The 17,622-nt window shown below is 38.0% G+C and overlaps 2 protein-coding genes across 2 annotated transcripts; one reads left to right on the forward strand and one right to left on the reverse strand.

Moving 5' to 3' along the window:
- Positions 1–1,091: 1,091 nt before the first annotated feature.
- Positions 1,092–14,677, forward strand: LOC122071774 (succinate--CoA ligase [ADP-forming] subunit alpha-1, mitochondrial-like). Its single transcript, XM_042636182.1, has 7 exons — positions 1,092–1,370; positions 2,967–3,176; positions 8,654–8,824; positions 9,218–9,341; positions 11,033–11,094; positions 13,205–13,286; positions 14,292–14,677. Exons 1-7 carry the CDS (start codon positions 1,131–1,133, stop codon positions 14,429–14,431), a joined length of 1,029 nt encoding a protein of 342 aa, XP_042492116.1. The 5' UTR covers positions 1,092–1,130; the 3' UTR covers positions 14,432–14,677.
- Positions 14,678–15,553: 876 nt separating this feature from the next.
- LOC122071771 lies at positions 15,554–17,086 on the reverse strand. Its single transcript, XM_042636177.1, has 3 exons — positions 16,911–17,086; positions 16,450–16,841; positions 15,554–15,795 (listed from the first exon to the last, which is right to left on the reverse strand). Exons 1-3 carry the CDS (start codon positions 16,926–16,928, stop codon positions 15,741–15,743), a joined length of 465 nt encoding a protein of 154 aa, XP_042492111.1. The 5' UTR covers positions 16,929–17,086; the 3' UTR covers positions 15,554–15,740.
- Between the last annotated feature and the right edge of the window lie 536 nt (positions 17,087–17,622).

Genomic DNA, 17,622 nt, shown 5'->3' on the forward strand with positions numbered 1-17,622 from the left:
ATGGGGTTGATTAAACTCAACCTTTTTTTTTTTTTTTTGGTAGAATAAAAAATGGTGCATGTGGGATCCACAATTATGAAGGCCCGTATTGAGAGAGAGAGAAAGAGATGGTTTTGAAAATTATGTTCCATCCATCAAACTAGGGGGTGCCAATTTCAGGCCCACACCAGTGGGTCCGATCGAGCCCGACACATTTATGGTCTAATTTGGATCAGCTCCACTAATAAGCGAGCCTGATAAGTTTATAAATTGATAGTACATGAAGCAACCATCTAGCCTAATGGGAGCTCAACTGGCCCGATACATTTATGAGTCTGACCTGAATCTGCGACTCCTTTAAGCCTGACTTAGCCTGAACCTCTTAATACTACTTGAAATTTCCATTTTGCCACCAATAAAATTGAAGAGTAAAGCAAAAGTCCAAGTGAGTTTGCTCAAGTGGTTTTGCTTCAAATTTCAAGATGAACAAGAGATTGATAGATGAACAAGCGCCTTTAACAATAGAAAATTAAATTTATGTACTTGTGGTGGTGAATTGATGGTGGGTTTTGTATGATATGTTTGAGGTAGAATTGTGCTTTTAATGAAATAAGCTTGTCAGCTTGAGCACTTCGACTATTGTACACAAGTTAGGAAGACCCATTTAGAGCCTGTTTAGGGATAACATGTCTGTAACCTTGCTAAGGCCTGTTTATGGCAGCTCGATGATAGCTTGAGACCGACCGGCTTGATTATAAATTGTACCAAGTTCACCCTAGGTAAAACCATTTAACTAGACAATCGTTCAAGGTGCAACCCTAAAATTTGATTGGGCCTGATAAAGCACAATCAAGACCGGCCCAGCCCGATCGGTTGACACCCCTACATCAAACACAGCTTGTTGATAATCCTACAACACTTGCAATTTACATGCCTAAACTAAGCAGATCTTCGACATCTTCCAAGCCCAAGCCAAGCCCAAGCAAGCCCAAGCCCAAGCCCAAGCCCAACCCATAGAGATTCCCTTTTTGGTCTTTTTCCTCTCCTTTTCCTCTCCCATGTTGGAATAACATAATTTTTTTTTCCGAGCTCCAAATTTTCGGAAGTTAAAGAAGAGAGAGAGAGAGAGAGAGAGAAGGGCACCAGAGAAAATGGCAAGGCAAGCCACCAAGCTCCTCGTTTCCTTGGCTTCGAAGTTCCGCACCCCTAAATCCGTTTCTTCTAATTCTCTTTCTTCTTGTTCATCATCTCAATCTCGCAATTTCGCCGCCGCTCCTCCACCGCCGCCGGCATGTTTCGTGGATAAAAGCACTCGGGTCATCTGTCAAGGGATTACAGGGAAAAATGGAACCTTTCACACGGAACAGGCCATTGAATACGGCACCAAGATGGTAATTTTTTTTTTTGTTCAATCTATCTTCCTTTTTTTCTTTTCTTTAATTATTTTATCATTATTTTTAAATTTATCATCGAGTATGTTTCAATCTATTGTGATCTTGAAGTGGATCTTACTATTTACCTTTATCCTTTTTTCTTCTAACATAGTTTTTTTTTTGGGTTTCGGTAGTTCTGATTATATTATGTTTTCATCACTTTCTGATTTGCTTCTGTTCGTGGCTTTTTGCTATGATATTGATGGTTTTGGTCTATCTGGCTGGACTGTGGCTTTTATTCTTTGACATTTGTTCCTGCATGGATGATTTGCAGCTTGATGTGTTTTATTTCTCATGACTGCAAATCTCTAATTATTTTTGTTGCCGAAGAAAAAAGATGAAGGAAAAGTCCGTTTGTGTTCTGTTGTCATGATCTTTATGTTTCAATTCATTAATCCATGTATCTCCACTTTTTTCTATCCCATTGACTTGTTGGCTTCTTTCAATCAAACGATGAATTGATTTTTTTTGTTGGGGGGGGGGGGGTGGTCGTGGTGTGGTGGGGTGGGGCGTGGGATTTGGGGCAATCAAAACTTGGAGAATTCTGAAGGTTTTGGACTTTTCTTCTTTCGTCAGTATTTGTTCAGGGTTTAAAGAAAAATTGATCATCCATTTTCATCGTTTATTAGAACATGATGTTCACTTGTTCTCTAGTTATGAATAATTTTTCTTATCTGCCATGAAAATGATTTTTGTATGCCTAACTAGTTCTGCAATATCTGATTATCTGCCAAAATAGTTTCCTTGCTTCCTGACCTCCAATCTCAAATTCTAAAGTTTACTTACAAAGAAGAACCATATCAATGTTGAAGCAGGTTAAATAGATTGGCTCATAGAAAGTTTGACTACAAAATATCCAGATACGATGACTACCATAAAATTATTAAATGGAATAGAATTGAGTACAAATCCTATAACCAAATAGAATCCCCAACCCTAATGACCATGTCTTTACAGGGGGTAATAACAGCCGAAAACAGTACATGACCAAAGCTACTCATCCGGTGGCAAAGACTGCCTGAGAAGCCAACCAGAAACCCTTGCTTGGCCAGTTCACTTGGGAAGCCAAGAACTTTATGTGCCGAATAACATGAGCGGGCATCCAATGGCTGTCCTTATTGGAAAAGCTAACAAAGTGATGATAGTATCTCCCCCTGCCATTAAACCAATGAACTCCTTGCATAGCGAACTCCAATCCCATCTAAGTAGAAGAAGTTCCACTCTACTATAGTGTATGCTATCAAATATTAATTTTGATTGGTAAAATAAGAACCACAGGGACTGGACTCTTGAACTCCCAAGCCACTTGGATTTCCCCATTAAGGTGAGCTACCAGTTGAATGGACATATTATTGAGACAATTAGTCGATTTAAAATTTCTTCTTCTTCTCTCTTTTCTAGTTACGGGTCCTTGTATGAAATATGAATTTCTTCCTTTTTGTGCACCTTTTGTTACATTTTCTGTCTGATATGATTTTTATTATTAAGAAAGATTAGGTTGTGTCATTCAGCCTATTATGTTCTACATGTTATTTGTTCATTTTGTTGAAATAGGTTGGTGGAGTGACACCAAAGAAAGGTGGAACAGAACATTTAGGTCTTCCTGTTTTCAACACAGTTGCTGAAGCAAAAGCTGAAACAAAAGCAAACGCATCTGTTATCTATGTCCCTCCACCATTTGCAGCTGCAGCTATTATGGAAGCTTTGGATGCTGAGTTGGACCTGGTGGTGTGCATAACAGAGGGAATACCTCAACATGACATGGTATAATATGTTGTTACTGCTTCCATCTTAATCACATATCTCATATTTTTCAGAGTTGGATTCTTCTGTGTTGTCAATTCTGCTGATTATTTGATGACTTTGGAAAGGTTCTTAGGGCACTCTGTGGGAGAGCTTCTCACGCCTGGCTTATGCACAGAAGTAGAAGCCCAAACCCGCCAGGGGTGGTGGTGGTGCTCTTGGTCCTCGAGCTTTTGGTGCTAATGATTCCAAGTGTGAGAAGCTAATGGGATCAGCTTTTAGAGCTTCCCATCTGGTGGCTTCTTAGAATCTGAGAAGTAAAAGCATGAGAACTCCCCCAAGCATGCTCTTATTATAATTTCATGTGATAGTAATATTCTGCATTGGCTTGCTGCATACGATTGTTCATGCAAGAATATTTTCCCCCTTTCTGAGAAACAGAGAATGAATGGAACCAAAAATATATCCAGATTCAGATTTGAATTGAGCAGGAGATAGAACTGAATATCATTTTCAAAAGAGTGATCACTCACTGAATAATAATGTATCATGTTCATACAGATTCTGAGATTGATTTCTATTAACAGAATATAGACTGAGCTGTTTAGAGAATTCTGATAACAGATAAGATCTTCTTCAGCACCTTTGGCTGGAAAAACAGATCTGGGAAGCAAGGGCATTGCAGGGGAGACGTAGAAAAGTGAGAAAGAAGAGGAGAATAAGGGTGGGTTGATCTGTTAGGGAGGAGACAGATAGAGAAGGTGAAGTGATCGAGAGGGGTAGGGGAGAGGAGCCTCACAGCCACACTTGTTTCAAAACAAAAATATCTATTTCAACTGTCCAGGTTGGTTTGTGTTTATTTTTTATTTTTTTGGGGGAGGGGGGTGGTGGTTTACATCGTTAAATAAAACTCAAAAAGTAGAAGCCTAGTGGACTTCAGACCTTGGTTTCAAGTATCGGCCGTATAGTATTGGTATCGCCGATACCGATACCTGACCAATATCGTTTCAGGGGTAAAACAGTAAAAAAATGTATTTTTTTTTTTTTGAAAAAGCAAGGGTAAAAGTGACCGATACGCACCGATCCAATCTGATCCATCTTGGTATCGGAAGATACCGATACCGATACCTAAATCCATGCTTCAAACACTTCAACACCTAGACATAGTCATACATAATCAAACTAGTAATAAGAAAACTAATATAATCAACTGCTAACGCTAACTATTAACAATAATAGTATCCCATTACCTCATTGGCCCCCACATTGGCTATTTAAATATTAAAATATTAACAAGAATGCCTGGAAAACAAATTAATTCCGCAACTAAAATAAAAGACTGACTATTTACCAACTACTGGCTTTGTTTGGGCCCAAACTTGAGCTGAATGGCTTAGAGAGTGGACTGGACATTTGGGGCTTTGGGGTTTCCAAATACATAGGTTGCCAATGAGCGAGTCATTCACATTGATGTAGTATATCTGGTCTGCCTCCAATTATTTGGTTTCTTTAATCCTGCTTTTTGATTCTGTACTCTTTTGAATTCAGCCACTTGATCTTTCAAACCGTTATTATGATCCATTGGATTGCTTTTTCCCATAAATAAATAAGGTGACGTAGGGGATGATGTTTCACAAAGAATTAAAGTGTGATGGATGAAATGAAGAGGTGCATCCTGAGTGTTGTGTGACCTGCATATCCCTATAAAGCTTGAGGGAAATAACTTGCGGATTGTTGTGCACCCTGCTATGATGTATGGGGTGGAATGTTGGGCAGTTAAGAAGTGTCATATGGAAAAGTTATGTGTAGCGGAGATGAGGATGTTAAGATGGATGTGTGGCAAAACTAGCAAGGATAAAGTGAGGCATGAACATATATTAGGGCTGTTTTGGCCATGTTCAAAGGAGACTTGAGGACGCCATAGTAAGGAGGAGTGACTTGATTCAGATTAAAGGAGCTAAAAGAGCTAGTGGCAGGCCTAAAATGACCATAGGCGAAGTGGTGAACAATGATATGCATAGGCTCGGTCTCGTCCCAAGTATGACATTGGATAGAGCCTATTGGAGTGCAAGGATCCATGTAGCTGACCTCATTTAGCTGAGATGCTCCTGACTTGATGGGCTGAGCCTTTTTCCTCTTGCTCTCATCTCTCTCTCTCGTCTTCTTCTTCTTTTATTTATTTATTTATTATTATTATTTTTTTTTTTATGGATCCATGTAGCCGACTCCATTAAGTTGGGATGAGGCGGAGTTTGTTGTTTGTTGTTATTGGATTTTTTGTTCTTGAATAGGCTTCCATTCTTTTTTTGCTTTATCTTTGAAGCCTCTTTTTTACTTTGATTTTCCCAAGCATGCATTTTTGTAGTTCAAGTAGGCTGAAAGGTCATATGTATTACACTTCCTTTATTCTTGTTCATGTGTTCACTGTTAGCTGTCCATATATATATATATATATTTTTTTTTTTTAAATAATGCCTGTTTTCTGTTCCACGTTATATTCTGTTTTCCATTCAATGGGGATGGCCAAGAGGTATTGGAGGATGTTGTTGATAGAATTTGGATGACTGATACTGAATCTATTGTTTTAGTACTGAATCAGAAAGGATGCAGTTGGATAAGGAATCTCAGTAAGGGCTCCAAACAGAGCAATTATCATTTATTCACTATAGTGGTTGATTGGGTGCCTTAGTGGGGGACCATTCAGACCCACCTTTTTTTTTGAGATGATTGTCACTAGGTTCTTTTTGTTTCGAGGTGAAAGAACTGGCTGGATATCTATCTTGTTGAGGAGTTACTCATGTTTTCTTTGTTGTCTGGGATCCCTTAGAGGTTTTAGGGTTTCCAATTTGGCGGTTTTGCATTCCCAAACAAAAGTATCTTGAAAATTTCTTTCATCCAGTTCTTGTTGCCCTTGAGGGATTTAGGTGCTCTTCTTGGTACTTCTCTGAAGAACTGAAGAATGCCCAGAAACCTTCCTTTCTTGTTTTTTCTTACTTGGTGGAAATCATTCATTGTTACTTCTTCCAATTTTCAAGCCATGGGGGATTCTTGCCATTCGAGATAGCTCATGGCTGTAAAGAGCAAGTATCATGGGGAGCTTCCTGTTCAAGCATAATGTTGGTCTTGAATCTCTTGACTTGATTTCTGCGTATGTAGTATTTTGTTTCCATCTTGTTCTGTTTCATGGGGGGCGAGATAGGGCGTGTATAGTGTATTTTCTGAATGATGTGAAGATGGGGAACTTGGAGATAGATTTATGATTGTTGAAATAGAGGGTTTCTGAGTTTTGATATATCATAGCATATATTGGTATGAGGAAGGGCCAAACATTCTCCATATGGCAGTCAAAGTGGGAATGATGTGTTCCAGTAACCTGTTAGGACAGAGTTAGGGAACTGACCCACAGGGACAGATCATAGTGTCCAAATACTTGGTAGAAACAGAACCAGAATCGAATTATCAGAATTTTTGCCCAATCCAACAGATGGATTGGCTGGAACTGCTATTAAAATCTGGGACCAGAATAGGGCTATTCTTGCTCTTCAGTGTCTGAAATTGAGACCAGATTCTGGACAGAATTGTGTATGTCCAAGACAGTATTAATTGCAGTCAAATTGAAGGGGCTGAGTCAAGTTTCAAACCAGAAAATAGAGTTTCACAAGGTCTGAGAAACAGCCATGCAGGACCTGATTTGCATGGTGGAACTTGAGATGATGAAGGAAGAAGGAAGAAAGAAAGGAATCATAAGACTTTGGAATTGTCACCAACCAAAGCCTGCAAGATTGGAATCGCCACCAAACCCTACCTTGGAATCACAACCAAGGGCTGGAGCTTCTTCACCACAGTCCAGGGACATCTTCACTGCTGACCAAAAAGGGACTACCCAATTTCTCAATGGCTCGTGGGAGGTTGTGCCTCATTTGCTTTTTTATTTATAATAAAATATGTGCTGTAGTACAAAGTATGTAACTGTCTAAAAATAGCAACTTTTCTAAAAAGAAGATCTGATTGCACTACACACAGATAAAACCAAATAACAACTAAATCTATTACAAAATAGAAACTAGAAATGAAGGAACTATTACATAGTAGAAATTAAAGTAGTAGTAGACATAGTTGTCAAGGTGACCCAGGAGGGGGGGGGGGAGAGGGTGCCTAAGCGCTTAGGCGACAAGGTGCCCACCTAGGTGTTGCCTAGATGACCGAGGCACCTAAGTGTTACTTTTTATTTCTCCTCTTCTCACATTATTTAGTATGCTACGTATACCTTATTTCATAAAAAAATCAACTTTATACCACATCAAATCATCAAAAATCAACATTAAGCCACATTAATCATAAAAAATCAACACTAAGTCACATCAAATCATAAAAAATCAACATTTAGAAAAATGTTCTTGTTCGCTAATAAGTTTAATTGGTCAAATGATTTTATTTTTATATGAGAGTTTTTGTATTAGGTAGAGCCCAAAACTAGGTTTACAACAACTCTAAGATACTTAAGTATGAGTTTTAATGATAAATGATATTCCGGTCAAACTTTTTTTAAAAAGTGCACGAATACTGTTAAAATCACATGAATGAAAATAATGTTATGGACATCAAAACAAAAATTATTCTACCACACTTGGTTTTTGGTAATGTTTTACCATGATAAGATTTATGAAATTTTCAGAATTGAGAAAAACTTCAACATTTGAAAGTTGAAAATCACCTCTACAACAAAAAATGCAGTTTTTGTTCTTAGACTTTGGGGGGGGGGGGTTGACTTTTTACCCTTTTGGAATTTGATTTTAAAACTAATTTTATTGGTTCAAATAGGGGGTATTTGGATTTTTATGGATAATATCTTAAGGAAATGAAATAACAAAATATAAAAACATTTACTTAATAATATTTGGCATAAATAAGTGCTAGACCAGAGCCTTGCATTAAGGCGACAGTTGTTCCAATAGGCAACAGTTGCCTAGACCTTAGATAGACCGCTTGGATGCCTAGGCGACGCCTTGACAGCTATGGTAGTAGATCTAATAAAATATTTTAGCCAGCAATCTTCTAGATAATCTACTCTCCATGAAAAACACAATGGCCCCACTGAAATGTTCATTCAAACTTTTAGAAGACCATCCACGAGTGCTGGTCATGGGACTTACTAGAACCAGAATGAGGTCTAGTTTTGGGCCTGATTCTTTATCCTCCGATGCTGGTACTGTTTGAGCTCTGCATCAGGGAGTGAGCATTAAGTTACTGTCTTTATATTGTATGAAATCCTTGTAAACTTCCCTTGTAACACCTTTATTGTCTTCAACAGGAAAATTTCCTTTTACCTACGTTAAATGTCTCTCTCTCTATTCTTTAGCAGTGCACTAGTTCTAGGATAGTTTGGTTATATGCTCTCTTTTGTAATAAAGGTCCATGGCTCTAAGTGGCAGAAAATTATTTGACAGGATTTGGATTTTATTTCTCTGTTGATGACTTTTAATAATTATGAATTTCAGGTTAGAGTGAAGGCAGCTTTTAACAAGCAATCGAAGACCCGGCTGATTGGCCCTAACTGCCCTGGCATTATCAAACCAGGTGAATGTAAAATTGGAATTATGCCTGGGTACATTCACAAACCTGGTCGTGTGGGGATTGTGTCCCGTTCTGGGACCTTGACATATGAAGCGGTAAGATCACATGGAATCTGAAGGTGCCTGTTGGGTTGACTCAGGATGTCCTGCCAATGACATAGTGGTTCTCATGGTGCAGATCCATGCTCATAAGGTCTTTGAGGCCGGAAATTCATCCGATTTATGATTCTAAACCATTCTGTTATGCTATGAGGAATTTTTTTGCCTCTACACTGATCAGATTATTATTTAGATAGTCCATAGTTATGAATGCACAAAATTGGATGGTTGGGATCATTAAATTGGTGCTTATTTTTGGCCTCGGAGATGTCCTTGTGAACCTTATGCAAGTTATACCATGGTTTCCTTAATGCTGTTGGTTGCTGAATCCTGTGGTCAGTATCTGTAACTTAATTATGTTTTTTTATTATAGTTTGTGTGCAATTGTAGGTTTTCCAAACAACTGCAGTTGGCCTAGGCCAATCTACCTGTGTAGGTATTGGTGGTGACCCATTTAATGGGACAAATTTTGTTGATTGCATGGAGAAGTTCCTCAAAGATCCTCAGACTGAAGGTAAACTGGTTGTATAGATTAATTTATTCGACTTCTCTGACTAATGGTCACCAATGTTGTAGGCTTAGTAGAAATTCACACCAGCTGGGTGATTTTAATCCTCAAGTTACGTTATGGATACCAATTCAGGGAGTTTATTGACCACTTAAAATTTTCTTGATGGCTATGCTTGTCCACTCTTTGTGCTTCTGATTATTATTCATCTAGTGCCGGGCCCATCAGAGCTATTGTTTGTTTACATGTTCCCTGGATACTTCAAAAGAAGGAACCATTCTTGTTATTCTTCCTTTTTAACTATAAGATGCTTTAACCGAGTCGTATACTTCATGTGCCCTTTTTAACGTATTTGTGTATAAACAGCGTACAGACTTTTTGGATGGCTAAATCGCGGGCTGTACAATGTCTATCTGATAGAAGATTCTTTCATTCTCCAAACACTTTAGATGATAGTAATATACGGTTGTGTGATCTCTATGTTCTAATAGTTTTTAATTTTTTAATTTTTTTTACCTCATAAATTGTTCTGTATAAGTTTTAACACCGGGCTTTGCCCCTTTCTATTAATAGGATCTTTCTTTATTAATTCTGTATCTTGTAGATATGTCTCTTAGAATTTGAATGTTAACTTTATGTCCCTGGTTCAACTTTTCATTCTTGACCTTATCTGCTTTTCAGTTGTTATGGAGGGAATTTTCACCCTCTGGTCTGTTACTGACTAACAAATGAGAAAATTGGACAGTATATTGCCTTTTGGCTTTGGGGGTGGGGTAAGAAATGAGAAAATTGTACAGCAACAAAATATTTTAAGGAGCTTAAGGACCTGATGGTTCTGACCAATCTTTTCGGAGGGATTACGGAATGCTTTTTACAAACCCCCACCCCTCCAAGGGTATTGCTTGTAGCTGTTTGGAAACTGGATTACTGGACTTGGAGCAGGACTGTTTAGTGTTGGTGGTTGATTATTAGAATTGTCACCTCTTCAGATGATTCTGTATCTATCCAAACCTATGGGGTAGTAAAATTTAGCTTTTTTTAGCCATTTTTTAACAGTGAAATGCAACTTTATTAGGGTCCTTCCAAATGGTCCTCCATTTTGCACCAGGGAAGGGGAAGGAAAAAAAAAACAAGAATTGGTGCACCAGTTAATAGCTGGATGAGAAGTCCATGGTATTCGATGGCATTGCCTTAGTTGTTCTGCTTTCAGACTGTGTGGCTTTAAAAGATCATATATATGAGCTAAAGAACATTGTTGTTAAAGACGACCCCATTAAGTTGGGATTAAGCCTGAGATTGTTGTTTTATTTGTTGTCGTTGTTGTATATGAGCTAAAGAATCAGCAGTGCAGCATATGCATTCTGTTTCTACACCATCTTATGATAATTAGATGTTCAATTCTTTAGGTTGGTGAAGAACATTTTGTGAGATAAAAGAAGCTAGCAGTTAACCATTTTGAATGTATGAAACTTCCCTGGTTACACCTTTGAGTACATGTATCTCAGTGCCTACTCCTCTCTGTACTGTTTTTCCTTCCTCTTGAGAAAAGCTTCCCTGGTTGCTTGTGATGTAAACTTTTAGCTCTTATGTATTCCTTTTCACTTGCTGTTTTTCTTAGAGAACTTTTTCAATTATATGTTTCTTTCAACTAGTAAAAACATGTTATAGTGCGCTTCTTATTGCATTTTTTGTTTCAGGCGTTGTTCTTATTGGGGAAATCGGAGGAACTGCAGAAGAGGATGCCGCTGCCTTAATCAAGGTATGACAATTTTGAGGATTTTTTTTTATTCTTGGGTTTTATGTAATCTTAGGGATGATTTCAAGCACAGTCAGCAAGAGGTAACAGTACATTACTGTGCATTTAGGATAAAAATCATAGCAGCCCTATTCATAACATTTAGCCATGTTTGTTTTCAACCCAAAATTATTCATATCTCTTCCTTCCTATCCGTTTCCCCAAGTTATTTTGGTCTACCTTTTGGTCTTTTGACTCCCCTAATATCCATTATAACTCCTCCTTTCGGGTGCACTCATTGGATAATGTTCTGATGGTGAGGAATGAAATATGATCATCAGGTGAAAGTAAAAGATTATAGACTTCTAGAATCTTTGAATTATTGAAATAAGCTGGCCTATAAAATCCCAATTTTGACCTCTGTTAAACTGAATGTGGTCCAGTTGTACTGTTATGTGAAGGGTAGAATCATAGTTTTAAAAGCAAACCAGAATGTATGTTTGAACTGGGTAGGCCAAAGCCGCTCCATTTTCAGTCTGGACAAAGTATGAGTCGAGCCTAAAACCAGAATCAAACCATTTGATTTTCAAAATAATGCCAGTTCCATTATATGGTTTTCTCATTTTTACTTTGTATTTTTATTAATTAATTTATTTTTTAGTTTGTCAGATTTTATTTATTTCTTATTTTTTCAAAAGCATGGTTTGATTGTTCAAAATTGGATTGAACTGGTGCATGGTCCCTTTCCAGTTTGGTGCCTGGTCCAGTTTTAAAACCTGTGGTAGAATCCCCTATTGTTGTTCAGATGATCAATTATTTATTTTTTTGTATTTTAAAACCGTTGTATTGGCCAAAGAATGCTACTTTGCTGTCTTGTAGAGAGTGAGTTTGGCCCCCTTGTAAGCTTTCTTTATTTTCCTTTTGTCTTCTTGAGGCTCCGTTGTTCAGGTAATAGAAGTTCATGCTAGTAAAATTTTACTTGTGAAACTGGTAGTTTGGGTTCCACTTTGTTGATCTCACATTGCTTGTTATTAACCATTGTTATGGATGCAACTTGAAACACTCAGATGGAGAGGGAGCATGCTGTTCCTGTGCACCTTGTTTTGCAAAGATTTTAGAGGATATAATTCTTTACTTGTTTTGCAAATAATTTAGAGGATAGAATTCTTTCTGATCCTGATTTTCTTTTATAGTTTGGTTAGCTTGTTACATACCTAGATGGTATGATCATGTCATACTGAGTCCATCACCTTTTATATCTGAGTCACATCTTTTGGGCTTAGATGAGTTTAGTTTGTGTCCATATATTATACTTTTCTTTACTAACAGCTGTCAATAATTTATAATTTTAGGTAAAAGATTTTGGAGTGATTTATTTATTTATTTATTTTTTCCATGTAGCATAGTACTCTAAGGCTGCAATTTACTATATGAATGAAAAGTCACTGCCAAAATGTGGAGCCCCATAGAGCTGGCTTCTAACTGTGCTGCCGTGTGGAATATCTTTGATCATTTGTGTTGTTGTAGTTGATTGCTTAAAGAAACTGGACACGTTACTTCTAACAAGTCTCTTTAGCAAACTAGAGTTGATAGTATCATATACATTGCATGCTGTGCCCGAATTGGAATTGGCCCTTTTGAAGATATTGGCTACTGGCCTAGGTGAAAAATCATTCTGAAGTTAGTTCTATCTCTCTTCGCTGACAGCTGTGCGTGAATTGTAAAACAAAGCTATACAACTACATGAAGGGGTTTAAAAGATAAAAAATGAAATATAATGTTGACAGGACATATCTATGTCAACTTGTACAATGAGGGTTATACCGACCTGTCCCCTTGAGCTGCATATTTTACACATGCATCTGATGGTTGACTGCACTACTCTATTGGAATCAGCAATCGTAGGTAAGATGTTAGGGGAAACTAATTGCTGGCACTATCGTTAGGGGTGTGTAGGATCTACAACTTCTACCATCATGCGTGCAAATCTTCCAGGAGATAGTTGCAATGTCTTATTATTCTTTCAGAAAATTTAGGAATTATAATGATTCATATTATATCTTGTTCTGTAAGCCATATCAATTTGTATTTTTTGCATCCACTGATTGCCTATTGTGTTTGACAAATCAAACAGGAAAGTGGTACTGAGAAGCCTATCGTGGCATTTATTGCTGGACTTACTGCTCCACCTGGACGTCGTATGGGTCATGCTGGAGGTACAATATCTGATAAGCTTTATTAGTTTTGGAATAGTATGGTTCTGCACTTTGGCCTCTGCTCGCTTGTGTTTATCTATGTGGATCATCACCTGCTGTTGGGTTTTCTTCTCAGCTGTCTGATAGTAACAAATTTAACAGCCATATGCCTCGTTCTCGCTGAAATCACATGACAAAATGAAATGTCTAGTTACAAGGTGTTGCTGCCCAATGTTGAGAGTTGGATTATTTGGAGTCTTATTATAGGTTAGTTCTGTTAAACCCCTAGTTCCTGATGGAATATTGGCTGCGAGATTCTCAGATGGAACTTGAAGAATATGGTGGGTGTGTACATCAGTTGGGCCAGCCTAATGGGATGCTAGGCTGATGGCCAGTTTTCTTGGCCAAAAACTCATTTCAGTTTATGCCAAGTTAACGGGTCTGGTTATTGGCTTCTTGTAAGAAACAGTATGCCAATTTCATGTTGCGTTGTCCTTGCTAATTGTGTCAGGCCTTATTACCTCAGTTGGAATCCAGCTTCACTTACATAGTCTTGTTCCAGGTGGCGATTGTTTTACACCCAGTCCAAGCCCTAGCATGCATCAGTTGGTAGATTCTTCTCCCCCCACCCCCACCACCTTTTTTTTTCTTCGTTTGGTGGAGCAGTCGTGACAGTTTCTTGTTTTTAACATACTCCCTTATTAAGGGAAAACTTTTCCTAGATGGTGGTTTGGGAGGGAATATACTGATGGACACCCTTAGTTCTGCCATGTGGAAGGATGAGGTGGCAATTCCAACCATTAGATATTTAAAGAATAGTTTGGATTGGCCTATTTACTGCAATGTGTAGTGTAAGTTTGGATTATGCTGTGAAACTGGGTTTAGCCGTGCTTCATATTTAATTGTAAAAGGAATGCAAGAGATTGTTGTTTTATCTTGAATTCTTAAAATTTTCTTCCTCCATGTTTAATGGCATATGCTTATTCTCTTTGGTCATTTACTTATTTTCCACTGGTTTGCTTGCAGCTATTGTGTCAGGTGGAAAGGGTACAGCTCAAGACAAAATAAAGACCCTAAGGGAAGCTGGGGTGACAGTCGTGGAGTCCCCTGCAAAAATCGGAGTCACCATGCTCGAGTCCTTCAAACAACGGGGTTTAGTGAGTTAGTTTAGTCAGATCAATCTTGTTCCATTTTTTTGGGGATTTCCTTTTGACAAATTTTGGAAACATTACGATGCCCCTTTTTGTTTCTATTTCTTTTGTTGTTCTTGGGGTTGTAGTACTCGACATAAATCACCCATGCTTCGAGTGTAAACACAGTTTTGCAGGTCCATTTTTCCTTTTTCACCTGCTGGGTGACACAAAATGTTAATTATTTTTCATTGATAAAAGATTTCATTTTCAGTTGATTAACTTATACTCTTTTAATCTTTGTTGAGAATTCTTGAGAATCAGATATTAAGGCGTGCTTGGTCTAATGGTAAGATACAAATGTTGCGATCTGATAGTCAACAAGCAGTCAAAACAGTCTCATGGCATTCTCAGGGTATGACTCTGTAGTGGTGCCTCGTGCACTGGGTATGTCCTTTTTTAAGGGAAAAGTTTGTTGTATAATTGAAAGAGATGTGAGGTCTGGGTTATACAAATTTTTGGGTTTCTAGTAGCTTGCAGCTTATGTAATATATCCATCCAAAAGGGTAAAAAGAACTACTTGTTCAAACAGAAGAGGAATGAAAGAAATTTGATGGAATTGCAGTCGTGGGATAGAAGAGGATAGAGTTTGGATCTAATTGAAGAGGTCTTCCCACCAAATATGGTACAAGATAGGAAAAATAATAATCCACAAAGTGAGAACGTTTGGTTTGAAAAGTCCATTAATCTTTCTCACTAGGTTTTGAGAGCTAAGATTTGTGAAATCCTAATTTAAGAAGAATAGCTCTACATTTAATCTTTGTTCCCCCTGTTAAATGGCTAGTTCAAGTCCTACAATCCTTTGGAGAACTTACACTTGTGAGTTCTGTAATAATGTTAAACCTCTTTCAAATCTTTATTACATGTAGACCAATGAATCCACATCCTCCGCAGAAAATGGTTAGGTGCGGTGAACATCGGACGACTAAGAACATTTGGACACATGCCCCAAGAGACTCCTAGCCACTTGATGTTTACTACACCGGTGGAGCGACTACAGACAATTTTCACAATAGACCAATAAAGTCATCTCCACACATAAGAGGTTTAACTATAACAAAACATTATCCCCAACCCTCCAATCTTTTTTATGTTGGCAATGAAATAGACATGATCGTGATGATATATTTAAGAAGATAAACATCATCTAATTTATCATATAAAAATTACAAATATAGTATGAAGTATGAACTCAACAAAAAGATTAATTACCAAGCATACGTAATATTTTATATATTATTTACAAAGGATGCAGCCATAGTATCAAAGTGACCACAAATCAGAATCAGCGATGACTTGCTTCCGCACCAATAGTCTTCAAAGTTTCCACTTTGCGAGGACTGCAAGGATAACATCACTACCACCATCAGATACTTAGAAACTAAATATAAACAAGAGAAATGGGATGCTTCATCCTTCATGGAGTCCACATCCTTTGCCGCAAGCAATAAGGTGTAATGAGCATGAAAAGCTGAGTGCATCTAGACACACGTCTTAAGGAGCTTCCAGCCAGCCAATGCTCATTGCACCGATCCAACAGTTAGATGATTTTCACATTGCCTCATGGCGGCAGGGATGCAGTCTTTTCACACCCGATTGTGTCAACGGTCAATTATGCATAGAAACATACAAGTATGCAGTTTTCTTTTTTCTGTTTTTTTCAATAAGGCAAGAGAATTAATGAAGTCAAGTCAAATCAAAATCGATACAAGGATGGGTTTTTGTGACAGACTGCATCAAAATCGACAAGACATCGAAATAAATATAAAAATCAGAAATCAGATCCGAATAGAAACCGATACCAACTCAAAAATTCATAAAAAAAAAATTTATACTTATAAATATATTTAATTATAAATCATAAAATCGAAATCAAACCAAAACCGATCCACTCATCTTTTGGTTTCACTCTCTCACATCGAAACCAGCGAAACCGAACCGAAACTGGTTCAAACATTGGCAACCCCTAAAAGGAACTAGTAGGGTTTACTTACCGTGAATATGTGTCGCCCCGTATTGGATCGGGTGTCACCTGAACCCGATCGGAGTCCTGGATATGAGCGACCTTCCTGAATAAAGACTTATCGAGGAATTTATCAGCTTCCTCCACCACATGATCCGGATCTTCCAGCTCCGGTAACATCTCCCTCTTCTTCTTACTCACCAAAACATTCGGGGAATGCTTCAGCTGGTGGGTCGCCGTGTACAACCCAAGCGAAACCGAAACCCCTATCATACCCAGTACCACATAAACCGGCACAAAGTCCCCCTTCAGACCCTTCTTTTTCGCCCTGTGGGTTTCACCCGAATCCACAACTGGCCCGTAGGATTTCGTTTTTGAACCTGTTGAAGTCGTGAACGATCGGTACAGAGATCTCCAGCAGCTCTGCCATTAATAAAATTCTCAGAAATTGAAGAAGAAGAATTAAAATGAAAGAAGAGTTTGAAGGGTTACCTGTGTTCTGAAAGCCATGATTGATGAGAGAAAGGAAGGAGAGTGATCCTTTGATCAATCTGTTTTTCCCTTTGGTGTATTTAAAAGTGGGAGATAGATTTAAAGAGGAAGAGGTTAGAATGGTCTGGAAACAACAAATGGGTTGTGAACTTGTTATTGGTTAATGGAATATTTAACTGTTTGGTTCTATGGGTTGTGGTGAGTTCTGGAAGCTATCTTTACCCAAAAAATTAAAATATAAAAAAGGCTCTGGAAGCTTAAGATTTTAGTTGGGCCAGAACCTGAACCTGAACCTGAACCTGAACCTGATCCTGGGCTTTATAGAGAAAATACACACCTTGGTTCAATTTTGATTTCAAAATTGAGATCGTTAAGTTAAACAGTTTAAATCGATGGTAAATGATTCATTTAGACAATTTATGTGGTCATTGAAAGGCAAAAATACATACCTTGTTGATGCTATTGCATACTCTACCATTGGTCTTTGTATTGGTGCATGGGCTACGCTTCTAGACGATGACCTATTTTCTAAAAATTAGTATAATAATTGATGTGAGAGGGCGTAGTATATGCTTTATTAAGCTCAAGAGCCCCAAAAAGATTTTACCCAAACAAAAAAAATGGAGAATGTTTCCAAGAGTGTAGCCTACACTAGCACCTCTTTTGTCTATCTCTCTTCTCCCAATGAAAGGACTTCTATTCATTTTTTTTT

Source organism: Macadamia integrifolia, unplaced genomic scaffold (assembly GCF_013358625.1).
Source record: "Macadamia integrifolia cultivar HAES 741 unplaced genomic scaffold, SCU_Mint_v3 scaffold_94A, whole genome shotgun sequence".
Classification (NCBI taxonomy): domain Eukaryota; kingdom Viridiplantae; phylum Streptophyta; class Magnoliopsida; order Proteales; family Proteaceae; genus Macadamia; species Macadamia integrifolia.